The sequence below is a fragment of the Schistocerca piceifrons genome, chromosome 6 (assembly GCF_021461385.2).
Source record: "Schistocerca piceifrons isolate TAMUIC-IGC-003096 chromosome 6, iqSchPice1.1, whole genome shotgun sequence".
NCBI lineage: Eukaryota > Metazoa > Arthropoda > Insecta > Orthoptera > Acrididae > Schistocerca > Schistocerca piceifrons.
Window position 1 is genome coordinate 111688420 of NC_060143.1, and position 16318 is coordinate 111704737.

Here is a 16318-nt window from a genome sequence, read left to right on the forward strand (position 1 = left end):
GCTGTTCAATATGGCCTCTGTGGATATAGGTGAAGCCAACATTACCATCAGCCATCGAGCCATCAGTGTAAACAACTTCAGAGCCCCAGAACACGTCAAGAATCGAGAGGAAGTGACAGTGGAGAGCGGCAAGGTTAACGGAGTCCTTAGGGCCATGCAAAAGGTCCACACAAAGCTTCAGCAGAGGTGTACACCATGGAGATGTACGTGAATGGACCTCAAGTAGAGGTGGTAAATGGAAGGACTCCAGTTCGGAGAGAATGGATCACACACGAACCACAATCGTGAGGCCTGACCTGGGTTACTGATGCAGCAGATGAACTGCCATGGTTGGGAAAAGGAGACGGTAATTCGGATGCTCAGGAGAACTATGGATGTGTGCAACATAACTGGCGAGCAATTGTGAATGCCAGATCCGCAATGGAGGGACTCCGGCCTCCACCAGGACTCTGGTCACCCGACTCGTTCTAAAAGCTCCCATCGCTAGGCGAACACCACAGTGGTGCAATGGATCGAGGAAATGCAATGCTGAGGGCGCCACCGAACTGTAAACCAGACTCCCATAGTCAAGGCAGGATTGAACAAGGGTTCTCTAGAGCTGCAGCAGCGTAGAGCGATCTGCACCCCAGTTGATGTTGCTCGGGCAGCGGAGAGCATTGACAAGCTGATGAAGGTGAAGTAGCCAAGTCAATCGGGCGTCAAAAACCAGTCCTAAGAATCGACACGTCTCCACTACAGTGAGTGGATTGTCATTCAGGTTCCAGACGAACGGTACGACACCAACAGATGTGCAGGACACCGCAATTCCCTTGGTCTTAGGGGGGCTTCTTTCTGGATTTCTCTCACTGATCCTTGGGTTTCTCTGGTTGGGAGAGCTTCACTGGTTCAGTCTCCAGGACTGAGGAGGATCGTGAAGCCCTACGACCAGCTCCTTTTGGGCACTTCAGCCACTGGCGGGAGACATCTTTCCCACTAGCAGAAACCTTGGAAGGGAGTGACCCAAGGGACGGACCCCTTCCTAGCAAGAGGAGCCGAAGAAGACTTACACTTCTCTGGCTGAGAAATGGGGACTGGTGTCCCCGATGGTTTGGGGGGGGGGGGGGGGGGGGGGGGACAGTGCTCCCGAGGTAGGTGGTGCGGGAGCAACAGGAAAGTGCCCCACACCATCAAGGGGGTAGGTGTAGTCTTCCGGTTCTGAGGGCCAACTGGAACTCGCTGAACTGTTGGGGCTACAACTGTTCTCCTAGTGGCGACATAAGAGGACGTCATAGCCACAGGATTTCCTCTTGGCCTCAGTGTAGGTCAGTCAGTCCAGGGTCTTGTATTCCATGATTTTCCTTCCTCGCTGTAAAATCTTGCAGTCTGGTGAGCAAGAGGAATGAAGCTCTCCACAGTTGACACAGTTGAGAAATGGGGCACATGGAGTATTGGGATGGGATGGACGTCCACAATATCAACATGTGATGCTGGAAGTACAGCGGAAAGACTTATGGCCGAACTTCCAGAAATTAAAGCATCGCATTGGGGGAGGGATATCACAGTGGTAGACCATCACCTTGACCTTCTTGGGTAATGTGTCACCCTCGAAGGCCAAGATGAAGGCACCGGTGATAACCTGATTATCCCTTGGACCCCAGTGGATACGCTGGACAAAATGACCTCCTCATCTCTCTAAGTTGGCATGCAGCTCGTCGTCAAACTGCAAAAGAAGGTCCCTGTGGAATATAATACCCTGAACCATATTTAAGCTCTTATGAGGCATGATGGTAATGGAAAAATCCCCCAGCTTGTCACAAGAGAGTAATACCTGGGATTGGGCAGAGGATGCTGTTTTTATCAAGACTGACCCTGACCCCATTTTGGACAAGCCCTCCACCTCCCCAAACTTGTCCTCTAAAAGCTCTGCAAAAAACTGAGGCATCATCAAGAGAAAGGAGTCCCCATCAGCTCTCATACATATGAGGTACCAGGGTGAATAAGGTTCTCTGGCATCCTTAGCTTGGTGTTCCTCGCACGGTGTGGCCAGGGAGAGGAACGATTTAGCATCATACTGCCTTGCATTGTACTGAGACTTGGAACACTTAGAGACAGCTGGTGTTTGAACACCAGCAAGTGACGACGTGGTATGCTTCATCGTGCATCATCCGCCCTGATGCCACCCACTCCGACCAGGGGCCCTCCCCAAGGGCACCACCCAGCTGCAGCAAAGGCCACCTGGCAGGATAGCCATTGCCGGGAGTCCCGATGCCCCAGGGTGACAGGCATCTACTCCTTGGCATACGTGGGGAGTCAACGGTTCAGTCGTCAGCAGAGCAATCCCTGTGTAGTCAAGGGCTACAACCAACAGGGTACATGGCGGCCCCACCACAATGAACTGGCTACTGTACTGGATATGAGGTGCAAAGAATTCCATGGTCCTCGCTGGCGCAGAAAACTACACTGCATAATTGGTGGAGGAAAAGCACCCAGGAAGGTGTCCTCATTCAAGAGATGGAGGATGAGTGGGACTGCAATGCCATGACGAGAAAGTGAGCTAAAGATCTCAATGCACGATGCACCATGTAAATTGCCCTTTACCAATTGGCTCACTCTTTGGGAAAATTTTGAAAAATGGAGGTCAAACCCTACAGGGGACCATCACATAAAGACTGAAAGGTGTAAGAATCCTTTTAGTCGCCTCTTACGACAGGCAGGAATACCTCGGGCCTATTCTGACCCCCAGGCCCGCAGGAGGGACAAACTTCTGAAAGAGAGGATAAAAAGTTCCTTACTTTGGAAGCAAAATTTGTCAGGAAAGCAGAACTTTCTTCTACAGTTCAAGCAAGTGAAACATTATTGCACAACAAATGCAACGTCTTTAAGGTACACACCTGTCTCGAATTCATGCATCTAAATATCTTCCTGGTCTCTGAAGTTTTGTTGTCAGCTGGGACCTGAGCTTCAATGATTTCATCATCGTATTCCTATGGAAAAAAAGAAAAAAAATTAGTGAGCTTTGCAGAAACAGTGAAAGATAAGTATCTGCAGAGAAACAAGATTATTGAACTGACTTACAGGGCTCCCTCGCTGAAAAATCTCACTCCAGCAATGCAGTTCATACATTGTTGCTTTTAGCACCAAATCAGTTTCTGATGAGTCAGAAGAGCAATCAACTGCAAACAATAAAGCAACTCAGAATTGAATGGGTGTTATCTGAAAACAATTCTAAATATTCAAAGGGAAGAAAAACAGTTATGTATTTCATTGTTTTATTTCATTTAAAAATAGAATTTTAGACTGTGTATAATAACTTTTAGCAGATGTGCTTGTTCATTTACTTACTGATTAACTACAAGGCTCAAGTAAGAATATAAATAAACAGTAGTTACAATCAATTTTCAAACTATTGGAGACCCCTCACAATATATAATTATTCCACAGTACTACAGATACATCTCTTTCCATACAGCGATTCTGACTAAAAAGGAATGCATGAAGTCGGCAGTTAATGTCAGGAAGAAGTGACACCTAACTTCATCTAACTACATTCTGACACAAATGATCACTAAAGGTCAGGCACGTAAATTTGTGATGAAGTTTTACAAGTGAAAAGCATGTTTCATAGTTGGAATATCTTCCGTGGACAACACACTACCACAGTAGTCTGAGCATTGTATGTTAAGACTGTGTGTCAGTATCTCTCTCTCTCTCTCTCTCTCTCTCTCTCTCTCTCTCTCTCTCTCACACACACACACACACACACACACACACACACACACACACACACACACACACACTAAAGGAAAACAGTCACACATGTGGCATTAAAAAACATGTTTCAGAACTGTATCTCGAATAGCTGTATTCAAGCCCTGATTACTGTTGTTCTTGTTGAACTACACATTTTGTGAAAAGAAGCTCCCACTTTCAGGTTCATGGCAAAAATATTTTCCTCTCATTAAAATATATCCAATATCATGCCTCTGTCAACACATTAGAGTATAACATTGGGTACCTATGTGTTCTGAGTGTCACGAGTGCACCCTGATTATTGGACAGTGTTGTATGTTAAAAGTAAGACAAAGGTATGGCGTCCTGTATTCCATCGGATGGCCAGGAAAACTTTTAATGATTGGTGGAACAGTTGACCAAGACATGATGTTGGATTTGTTTTAGTGGGGGAAGTCAGTTAATTTAATTTCATTGCACTGTACTACACTTCTGTGTTGACACGAGAACTTTTGTTAACTTGTTCTCGCAAAATGCAGAGTTCACAAGAAAAACAATATCACATGCTTGCAATATCAGTAATGTCTAACAATTGCTAACTCATGTATGTGAAAATGGACAATATTTACATACTGTGTCAGAACAAGAGTCTTAAAAATTTGGCTGTTAAGATCTGCCCTGAAACTGTAGAAAGAGCAAAGAACTATTTTTTATGAATTAATTACTCCATCATACATTTCACCACAAATATATTGTGTCAATAGTGATGGAGAGATTTAATAAAGATGGTCAGAGGCCAGTGACGAGCTTGGCTATACAGCATTGAAAAATATTATCCTGGCCATGATTTTGTACTGTTTCAAGAAATGTGGATTCATCAAGAAGCCACACAACCAACAGTAGGAGACTGGAGAAATGGGCTTAGGTTTCCACAATACATTGGGTCTTCTTTCTGACTCAGGAGAAAATATGACATTTGACTGTTTCTTACATTTTGATATCACATGGAAGTCTATAGGACCTGACACTGAAAAATTCTGACTGTTCCAGATGACAAGAATGAAGACAATAATGAATCAGAAGAATATGAAAATTGGGATGAAGATGAAGAAGAAGAAGAAGAAGAAGAAGAAGAAAAAGAAGAGAGAAAACAATTACATTGTGACTTTGAAAGAGGCAAAGTCTCACTGGAAACATTGCACAAGTACATCCTTACAACGGAGGTAGACAATGCTGTAGTTTTAACATTGCTTGCAACAGAGAATGTAGTGTTTCACCAGGAATGCTAGAGTTTACTGAGGTAGCAGAAGATCACTAATTTCTTTGCAAAATAAAACAGAAGAAGAAAGTTAATAAAACTGGTAAAAAAAAGATGATTTTCCTTTTGTCCATATAGAGGAGATGTTGAGTTGCAGATAGTCACAACAAAAAGACTGCTCCGCTTTTGGCCAAAAGACGTTATGATGTAGAAAAGACACACACATTCATACAAACAACACTGCTATACATTTAAGCTTTTGGCCAAAAAACCACCTCCTTCAGAAGACAACGCACACACACAGGTGATCATTGTTTCTGGCCACTGTGGTTGGCTGTAGCTGTGGCCACGGGCAGTGATTTCATGTGTGTGTTTTCTACTTCTGAAGGATGTCTTCTGAGCGAAAGCTTAAATGCATAGCAGTCTTTTTGTTGTGCCTGTCTGAGACTCAATGGCTCCTCTATATGGTGAGTAGCAATATACCATTTTCACAATATTGTTGTTATTCCATACTGTTTGAATTTCCTTCCAAGTTTATTACTTTTTGCCTCCTCCTCCCCTCACCAACTCCACCTGATGATGCTGTCACTTTTTTTCTGGTTTTTCAATGTTTGCGTCAACTTGTCACATCAGCTCTGATCAAACAGCCTCTAGTAGGATTGACATTGTTTGCTTTCTCCTGTTCTGGATGATCTTTGATTTGTATCTTACATCTTTCCTGGCAACTGTTGTTATTTGACACTTCATAAGTTCAATGCTTCTTCAGTTTTTCTCATGTCCAACCAGTACTTTTTAACTGCATGTTCTTTTAATGCCTGGTTTTTCAATTTCTGTTGCCCCAGGTTGCTTTCTTCTGTTCAACATTTTTATTTTTAGTTATAATCAACATTACAGCTTTGGTTGCACAGTGGATTTTATAGGAAGATTCATTTGTTGTAACACCAGTTCATCCCAGGGTCAGCTCTAGGGTGGGGTGGAGCCATGCCGATGCCCAGGGAGCCAGGTTTCTGAGGTAGTTAAGAAAAAACTTTACCAATTTACTTCAAATTTTCACACAATGCTCTAATAAAATTTGCATGGCTAAAGGCTATTTTTTGAAAGATATATAATATATAAATATATTAGGACATAATATGCAAATGTTGTTAGCAAAAATCTCGAAAATTTCTTGATCTATTTACTTCAAATTCTTGCACAATACTCTGATAAACATCCAGACAGATAGGAGCCATATATTGTTATATAAAAAACCACTGCAGTTTTTCTATTAAAACTGATTGTGAGAAAAAAAGTGCTGTGTTGCAAAAACACGTGGTTTAGTTTTATTTCTCATTCTTTCTCACATGTGATTTTAACTACGATATCGGGGCATTTAAACCATTAGACAAGCTGTTTCTCCTGTATATATTCTTTCTTCTTATATATAATTTTAAACAAAATTTGTATACACAACAATGTGCTGTTTCAATTTATTCCTCATAGTTGGTTTTAACAGAAAACAGGAGACTTATACATATAGCTTATTGATTTATGATTAGAATACTACTATTACATCTGAATTGTTTGAAACTTTGTATTCCTATCCATTTGAAGATTAAAACCATGCAAAATACTATTGCTGAATTACTATATTGATAGATTCAGCACCTGAAAAAGTCTCTCTCATGGCCTCTGTACCAATGACCCAATTGATTTATCCATTAACTTTAAGAGACTTCAATTCGCAATCAAGGTTTCCTTAGCAACACCAATAAACAAAACTCAAAGTCTGACAAAAGAGGAGAGGGGCAAAGGAGGAGGAGGAAATGAACGTAGATAGGGGGAAGGAGGAGATGGACAAAGAGAGGAAGGAGAATGAGAACAAGAGGGAGAGGGAGGAGGGAGTGAGGGACAGAGAAAGGTGTAGGGCAAGGAGATAGATATAGAGAGGGTAAGGAAGGAATTAAGACATATGTCCAATTCCCATACATATTTAGCAATTGCAAACCTTTGTCGGGTTCACTTGAAATTCATAAAATCCACTGTCTTACAGGATGACAAATGAAGCACTGGAGTTCGTCACCTTGGCTGCGTCTTTCAAAATAGTAAAGCTTGCTAGCAGCATGTTGTCATCCCCATTTCTACAATGCAGGTGCACAACATTGTCATGACAGAGCACATGGCTGCATCCCCAATACATGGTTCCAAACAGATCGGAGAAGCGATCACTATATGATATGATTTGTTTTGAACCCACCCACTACACTGGAATCTGACAGTTTTTAATCCATGACATACTGTTCTTCAGCGGTGTTTTGTTTTGATGGAAAATGAATCCTGGGAAAAAAGATTCTGAGATTTTCAAATAGAGCTGAAGTGGTTAGTAATACCCTAGATGAATAATCATAGCTGTGGTTGCCCCACCTACAAGGTTGTCTGCATTAGAGGAATGTGTCGACATAGATTTAATATATTTAATCATGGGCAAATAAAGTATTAGAAGTCTACGCATGAATGTGATTGGTGGAACTATGTCAACATCTCAAAGCACTGTCATGATGTGTGTTTTTATTAATATAACTCTTTCACATACCTTTGTTAGGCAACAAAAAAAGAACAACAAATTCATGGTGAGAGGAGTATTATGTCAGACAGGAAAGACAAGCTTAGGAAACTGGCTATGACTCTTCAAGAACAATCTGGCATTTACCTGAAGCAATTTACAGAAACCTCTGAGAATTTGGAAAACTCTGGTTGTCCGCTGACAACTATTATTCGATAACGGGCAGTCAAATTGAAATGAGGCACATGGAAAAAAGTAAGTAAACTGTTTATTATTTAAAACCCAATCACCATAACTGTTAATACATTTATCCCACTATGAGACAATACAGTCAAAGCCTGCATGGAAAAAGGTTTGTGGTTATATACAGAACCATGATTGTACCCAGGCAATGCACCTCTTTGTCAGAAGCAAATCGATGGCCGTGAATCTCTTTCTTTATGTCTCCACACATATTGTAATTGTGTTGGGGGGGGGGGGATCAGAACTGTTTGGAGGATGTATAGAGGGTGCCTGTCAACACGCATTAGGAGCCCTTCAGTTTTTGCAGTGTGTCCACACACCACTGTGCGTTAATTGTGGCACAGTGCTCCAGAAAGTCAATGATCAGCAGGCCCTTGCAGTGAAAGAAAAAGGTCACTATGACTTTCCCAGTGCTGGTATGCATGAGTTTGGATTTTTTCTGTGTGGGTGAATCCACATGTATTGGCTCTGGCGATTGCTCTCCAGCTCTAAATGATCACACCACATGTTATCCCCTGTGACAATATGGGGCAGGGAATGACCATCTTAATCAGGATACTGTTCCCAGTTCTCCTGTGATTATGACATTCTGCCCAACTTCTGCTCTTCTGGTAAACTAAGCAGCTACAATGAGTATATGTTGACAAACTGAAAGTGCGCGCGCCCACACACACACACACACACACACACACACACACACACACACACAAATAAATTTGTTCTTACCTCTTACAGTTGCCACTGATCCATTGAACAAACTCTTGGGAATAGACTCATGATATTCTTCAATCATCTAAAAAGTAAGAAAAATTGAGTAGAATATTGCCTCCAAATGGCAATAAACAAACAAAAAATGCATGAAAAACAACAGAGGACACACACAATCCTCCTGGCACAAGTCTGAGTACAGACATTAGTATTTTAGCTAATGGGATGACTTAATGCTTGATGTCTCCACTTTGAATTATTAATCCAGTTTCAAAATGATACTGTCGATATGTTATTAATAACTCAATGAGCGTGTGCTTGTAGCAACTGAAAACAAAAAAGTAATGTTTTGGATTAGCATTCCAGCCTGACTCAGTTTTAATCTGCCAGGAAGTTTAATTGGAAATTCCTTTGGGAAGGGAATCTAAGGGTAGTATAAGCAAAAGCAGCCAATCAGCTGATTGCCTCTGCTTGCCTGGACTCCAGATTGATAGAGAGAATCTTGGGAGTGTAAAATATTTTTACTCCATCAAACAAATAAAAAGTAAAAGATACTGGACCCAATTAACAGCAAAGGTGAATTCCAGTCCCGGATTTATGACATTACTGCACGCCCCATTAGAAATGCTAGCTATTCCTTGCTGCTCTGATCACAAAATATCTTGTCCCTATTCTATAGCTTATGAACTTAAGTTCCGACACTGTTCAAGCAGTAATTAAAATCTGGTGATTGTGGGAACAACTTGGCCTTATCACCATGTCGTAATGTAATGAATTTCTATCAACAGAAAGTGCATCTCACTGGTTTTGGTATATTCATAATACCTAAGGTGCACATTCCTGTGAGTGCTTGTTGCAAGGCTAATGTCTTCACAGAGACTGGTATCTACCATTCTCAGATAACGAGACTGTGCCAGTGTATATGTTGTACAACTAGTGTCCGGTCACAATCTAAGGCAAGCAAAGGGCAATAAAATGGTTTAAGCAACAGGGAGAAAAACTCCACCCAACTCTAATACTGAAGACTTGGAACTGAAAGTTGGTAGCATGAAATAAGTTTCTATGGCCCACCACCAATAGCTGAGGCCTTAGAAACACTGCAAAGGCAAAAATACAAAGGGAAGAAAAATAACGTCAGTAATAGAGGAAATACTAGGGTGTAGGTTGAGTGCCTTTAGCCTCAGTAGTGAAAGGAACATACCAAGAGAGATGGTGCACTGGACCCATATTCAGGAGGGTGGTGGTCCAAATCATCTTTTGTTTTCCACAGTTTCTGTAAATCGTTGAAGCAAAATGGAGGATGTTTTCTTTGAATAGACATGGCTGATTTCATTCCCCATCCATCCTCAATCCAAACATTTTTATCTAATGACCTCATCACTGCTGGGATGTTAAACCCCAAACTTGTTCTCTTATTTTTGAAAGACTGAAAGAGGGTGGGCAGTGTCAAACAATAATTCACACCATTCTCCACCTGTCACCTTAACTACCACACTAGAAGCAGTTGCTGTCCCAGCATACAGGCCACTAGAGCTGTCAGTAAAAGCGTGCTCCATTTATCTGATACCACAAAAGATATTAGGCAGTGAGGCAGCCAAAGAGCTCATCAACAACCTCCCTTGACTGTTTCTTCTTTTGGATGACTACAGTGCTTGTAGTACTCTATGGGGCTATAATTCGACTTGCCTAAGGCAATGAGTTGTTGAGTACACTGTATACTCAAAAGATTATGTGCCTCCTTAACACAGGATGAATGACACACTTTAGCAAGGGAAGAGAAATGTTCTCCTCAATTTATCTCTTAGTTTAGTCTCTTGCCCATGCACACTCTTCTCAGAGAAGAATGGTAGATGACCATTTCAATGGCCACTTCTTAATTCCTCTCCATCTTATACAGAGAACAGGGCCAGAAAGAAAAATACCAAAATGAGTGCTCAGCAGCACAAACTGGAAACTGTATAGCCATATGGGTGTAGTAGAGTACTAAGGATATGTTCAGTATTGTATGGATCACATTACTACTCCTGATAAATCTGTTTACAAATCTTCATGTCACCAAAGAAGACAGCCAGTCCTTTACTAAAATACAGTTTCTCTCTGCTATAAGCCACAAGGTAGCTGTATCACAAAGACTGAAGACAAGTCCATCTGCACAGAATGTTACAAAGTATCGAACAGCGAGCACAAAAGACTGAAAAACAATTGAAGGAAACAAGAAGGTATCATGGCTTACATTTCTGAAATCTCTCAATTGGTCAGATGTGCTCCTACGTAGTATTATAACCAGTGAGCGGGATTTGAGGCAAATATACATCACATTCATTGGCTGCCATGTGGAATAGCAGAGTTCTTAGTCAAGCCAAAGTAGATATAGCATAGGTCACGTCTGAGCACTTTCGCAGCACTATATCTTCTGGTCCTAGGCCTGCTGAGTAGCTATGAAGAAGAGTAGAATTACTTTCCATTTTGTAAATGAAGAACTCTACAAACCCTCACCAGTGTGGGAACTCAACTCCATACTTCCTGTGGCGTGTGATGAATTCCATACTTCCTGTGGCGTGTGATGATACTCTTGGGATGTACATGATCCATTACAGCATGCTGTGACATCTTAAAATCCAAAAACAACTCCTTGTTTAAGAAGAAAGAAAAGAAAAATAAGGCCAATATCCTGAACTAAGCAAGGAATTGATAAATGTTCAGTTCATTAACCCAAGGATAGATCACTTAACATCCCAGCAGCAGCTAATGTAGTATCCCCCTTGCCAAATGTTTAGAGGCAGCACTAAATTGGGTTGTCCACCTTATCTAGGTTTTAGAATCAATAGGTTGCCTTCAGGGGATGTCATTCTACTCTTGATAATCTAGAGCTATTGGAGGTGACATACAGGAGGCATTAAAAATGTGAATGATTCAACCTGCAGAAATTATCTACCAAATGCATGAATGGATATTAGTTGGTAGAATCTTTTCCCTTGGAGTCCTTCTGTGATGAGCAATATTTTAGAGAGGTTGTAAGAATGGGCAACAAATGAAAATGTTTTAAATTTCTCTACATAAAACTATATGTTGACTTAATTGCAATTGTTCTGTTTTTACTTATCCTCAGTTTGAAAGGGCAGTGCATCATTTTAAGCATCAAAATTCTGTGAGGTTCCTTGGTAATTCATTAAAAGAATAATTTGTTTCATTGCCTAAACTAAGGGATGTGGAAATATGAGCTTTTAAAGCAGTGACTCCTCTGCTACACATAACAACAATTGGGTTCAGGCATAAAAGTGGTGACAAAGTACACTGTCAAGGCTCCTTGCAGCTAACTAGGTATATAAGCTTTGGTTGTTGCCACAGTCACTGGCCTTCCTTGCAACTAAACATTTGTCTATCTGTTCAGATTCTCTGAGTCCTCTGCAGGCAATCCAACAACTATGTCCGACAAATAAAACTATTCAGAAAGTCCGGGACAACACTTCCCAGTTCCAAACACAGACAAATATGATGGCATTCTGCTGCGTAATAGGGAATGAGAGAATCTGTGGAAACAAGCAGTGGGTTTTCACCGACGTAGGCAAGTAGGTTACACAATGACACTCAATATGCTATGCAACTGCACGCACTAATGTTGTCGCTGAGATTATGTTTTGTACCAATATGATCATGAGTGGTAGGAGGTGATGAATGTAAAATTGTGTCAATAAAAGAAACTCTAAGACAATGGTGCTCATCCTCCCTGCTACTTATGCATGGAGAAATCATTTTGACATAACGTCTAAATATAACACATCCTCATAACACAAAGCTTCTGTTAATGACACGAGGTGTCAACACTATAGTGCTTTTTTTGTAACTTGGGGTAGATCAACATTGCCATTTCTAATAATTAGTCAGATTTGTAGGCTACTTATCCGATGAGAAACTTTAAGTGCTTCCCAAACTTAATAGATCATCAAAAGCACGAAATATGTTTAGCAGTTGGGCCTTAGTGTCCAGAGACAGTAGCTATGCACGAGAGAGTTTTGTTGTTGTTGTTGTTGTTGTGTGAGTTCTACTTCTGAGGAAGGACTTCGCCTGAAAACTTATTTCTAGTATCCATTTTCTTCTGCAATTCGAAGTCTCCTCTATGTGACTGGTAGCAAGCTGTCACTTCCATATTGCACACTGCTTGAGTAACACCATTACACTATTCTCTTGGGAGTACTGGCCAAGGAACACATCACCATTTCACTACAAAAAGTGTCATTTGACTAGGAAGCATTACAAAATAATCACGAGGTGGTCACAAAATTCATTTGCTTGTTTGTTACAGGATACTATATAATCATATAGCATCATAATGCCTTTCCAATATCAAAAAATACTCATGCTAGCTATAGTTTGTGTAAGGCCTCCTGCACTGTTGTCTCCAAGGGGTGGGGGGATGGATGGCAAACTGTCCAAACTGGAAAAGGCTTATAAGCTCACTGGATTAAAGGACTTGTATCAAGCTGTAGCTGACAGTGAATGGAATGTCTTCCGATGCAGCTGATGAGAGCCATATACGGTTCAGCAATGTTGTGCATTACTACTTCGGCCTCAACAAAGGGGATATGACTATCTCCATACACGAGTTTGAGTTCTCTCCTTCACACAATTTAATTAAACACATACAGTATGTCATTAATCACTGGCGTTTATAGGGAGCCAAAGGTAAGATGTTACGATTGCAACATAGCAAAGAGGTGGTTGTACAACAGCAAACCTTCCAACCCGAATTTCAAAGGCCATCACACACAAGTCGTCTGATGATGACTGTACGTAGTCTAGAGGCTCACATTAAATGTTGATCTATGTGACTTAACTATCTGAGAATTACATTGGCTTGTTTATGAGACGGTCAACCTTCATTACAGTCACTGCTGGATTTAAATTCCTTTTAACACTAATTCTCCTCGCTGACTCTCTTACTCATGCAGCTAGTATGAAATGGTTGAGGGATTATTTGTTTTGTGAAAGATGGAAAATTTCTTGTCTTGGACTATGTTGCAATGTAAATTGGAACATCTGCCTAAACACAATCACTATGCACCACTTATGACTTCTGCTGACCTTGGAATGGATGCTTCCACAGTCTCTAAGGAATACTCCCAGTAACATGAGGAAATACAGAAGCGTCCGATCCCACCCGTCTGCTTTGACCCATGACGTCACAAATATGGCGGAAACAAAAACAAACACACACACTTTCCACAAGAAGCCTAATGACACTAACGGAACAAGCGCAGGAAATGGGGTGTTTTGGGTGGGGGGCAAACTAAATATAAACAAATTTAGACGCCTTGCGTTGTTACAACGTGTAAGTGAAGACAGCCATGCATGAATACCCACCCACCTCCCCAGGGGTTGTAACCCCTGCAACCCATAGAAGATAAAGATGCTTCAGTAGCTGATTAGTGTTTTTTGCCTTTTAAAAAAAATCTCACGGGATAGAACGAACAGATTAGAAAGATAAATATAATAAACTAAAACAGAAATTCGAGGAAACAGATAATTAAAATAAGTAATAAGTGTTTTTAAATTTAAAAAAAAATCTCACGAGATAGAACGAACAGACCAGAAAAGTAAATAAAATAAGATAAAACAGAACTGGAGACAGCCACACTCAAACCAAACTCCGCGCCGTCTTGACGTCACACACAACACCCTTACGTCACAGGTCAAAGCCGACGCGTGGGATCGGACGCTTCTGTCGACCCTAACATGATTTGCTGTTCCCTGGATGCTATCATTATATTCAAATACAGCAAGTTCACTGCACAGTGCCAAGGTAGCTCTTCTAAGGACTCATTTTCACAGCTTACTTTTGAAGGTAGAGATATGGATGCTTGGGTGTCATCACCCAACAGCAGAGCACTCCCTGATCCATAGAAATTACCTTCGAAGAGTTATTTGTGACTAATGAAAATGAAATGGAGGGTGTCTATCCCCAGCAATGGACTTCAAATGCCTGTTAACATGGATTAATTAACACATGTTTCTTCTAGAGTTTAAACTGACACATCGAATATCACTGCAAAAATTAACTGTTGTTATCAACTATTTAACTAACACAGTCAATGTGACACAAACACAAAAAAAAAAGTAACAGTATATTCACTTTCACTGGCACCAAGAGCGGCAGGTCAAAGAATATCCAGCAACAGAAAATTGAAAATAACTCACTATTAACGAAGTATTGTTTATTTCCCGTTCACTCTGTCCTGCTGTGCTTCATGTGACATTAAAGCCTTTGTTACAAATCAGTAGATGTGTTAATTTGTCTCATCTATACCATTATTTTGCCAGTTGAAGAAATCTGTCTTCAGGAAAGATCTTGTTGGCTCCTATTTGTGTCTGCACCCACAGCCACATGTGAAAATTTACTTTACCTACAACTGTTAGTTCCATTTTACTGTAGCCCACATTTTCCTTACAAATGAGAAGTGAATAATATGATTCCAGAGGAAATACATCACCACAGAAATTATTAGGTCCTACCAAGCTACTCATAAAACTGAAAACATTCGATTTTTAAAGTGCTGAAATATTGACATCAACATTAAAGACTGGTAATACTGGAAGAGGGAGGTCTGATAGAGTAGTTTTCTTTTAAGAGCATTAAAACTTCACTGTCTTCTTTGTCTCAAGGAACACGATTAAATGCAGCACATATAGCACGACAGGATATCTGGCTTTGCAATCTGTCATAAATATTCGTTGCAAAAATAACTTCACTGTGACAGTGATTTGCCGTGACATGGAAAAGCTGGATGCGTGTCATGCTTTCGATACTAGGATCAATACACACAATTCGCTACTATAAAATTAGCGCTTAATTGTTGACATCGGCCGAAACGTGACATACTTCAGGACATAATGTAAGCTGGGAGATTACGGTGGCAACAGTTGCGCAAGTGATGGCAAACATGAACAGTGGTTCGATGATCCTGAAAATATTGCGCTGTCGGTAATTTTTTCTCCGGAGATGGATCTCGCGGATACATCATGCACCTGAGTCACGAAGATTAGATATGATGCAAATCGCTGCGGACCGAATAACACACGTATACAAGGCAACCTATAAACCTGTAACTTATTTGCAAATTTCAACTTCAAGTCTCTACATATGCCAAACATCTGTGACTATTGTTGCATTAAATAAGTCGTGAATTCAACAGAAAATTACTCACATCATACAAGTTCAAAACCCATTTTCCTTGTTCTGGAAAACCGTCAATAACTTGCGCATTAAACACAACGCAGGCAGCAAAAAGAGCGAACAACGAAGAAAAACTCATATTTCTCTTAAAAACTTCACTTTCTGTAACAATTATGTCCACTTTAAATATTTCAAACGCAACCACAATTTCACTCTTTCCCCTCTGACACGCCGCTTCCACGAAAACCTCCCACCACAACAAACCTGACACTGCACACCAAAGATATTCCACCCTCTTGTCATTTAGTATTCACATTCGTTGGCTTTGCCAACTTACTACCAAATTATCTTTCAAACAGAACTCAACCGCAATTTTTTTTTTACTTTATCGTTGTTTTGACACCCGAACAAATCAGGTAGGCTGGCAGCAGCACAATACGCCGCTCTTCAGCCGAGGAGAGTACAAGGAGATAAACAAAGAAGAGACATCACTTAGAAAAACGGCGGAAAAAAAACAGGAGACACAACAACATAAAAGCACAAGAAGCCGTTCACACTTGATGACAATCCACACTACGAACTGTTGACACGACGCACAAACACTGAAGAAGACGATGGCACTGGTGAACAATGGAGCGTGACGGCGAAACTAAAACACTAAACATGACGGCACACACGATACACTGAT

At 40.9% G+C, this 16318-nt stretch overlaps 1 protein-coding gene across 1 annotated transcript in view; it reads right to left on the bottom strand.

Annotated features, from left to right (window-relative positions):
• The window catches only part of LOC124802470 (transmembrane protein 87A), a 74781-nt gene extending 58870 nt beyond the window's left edge, over positions 1 to 15911 (bottom strand). The window contains exons 1-4 of the mRNA XM_047263259.1: positions 15662 to 15911; positions 8478 to 8544; positions 3055 to 3152; positions 2871 to 2963 (exon numbers count right to left, since the gene is read on the bottom strand). Coding sequence (XP_047119215.1) covers positions 2871 to 2963; positions 3055 to 3152; positions 8478 to 8544; positions 15662 to 15769 — 366 coding nt within the window. The 5' untranslated portion in view covers positions 15770 to 15911. The remainder of the gene's footprint in view (positions 1 to 2870; positions 2964 to 3054; positions 3153 to 8477; positions 8545 to 15661) is intronic.
• Positions 15912 to 16318: the final 407 nt, after the last annotated feature.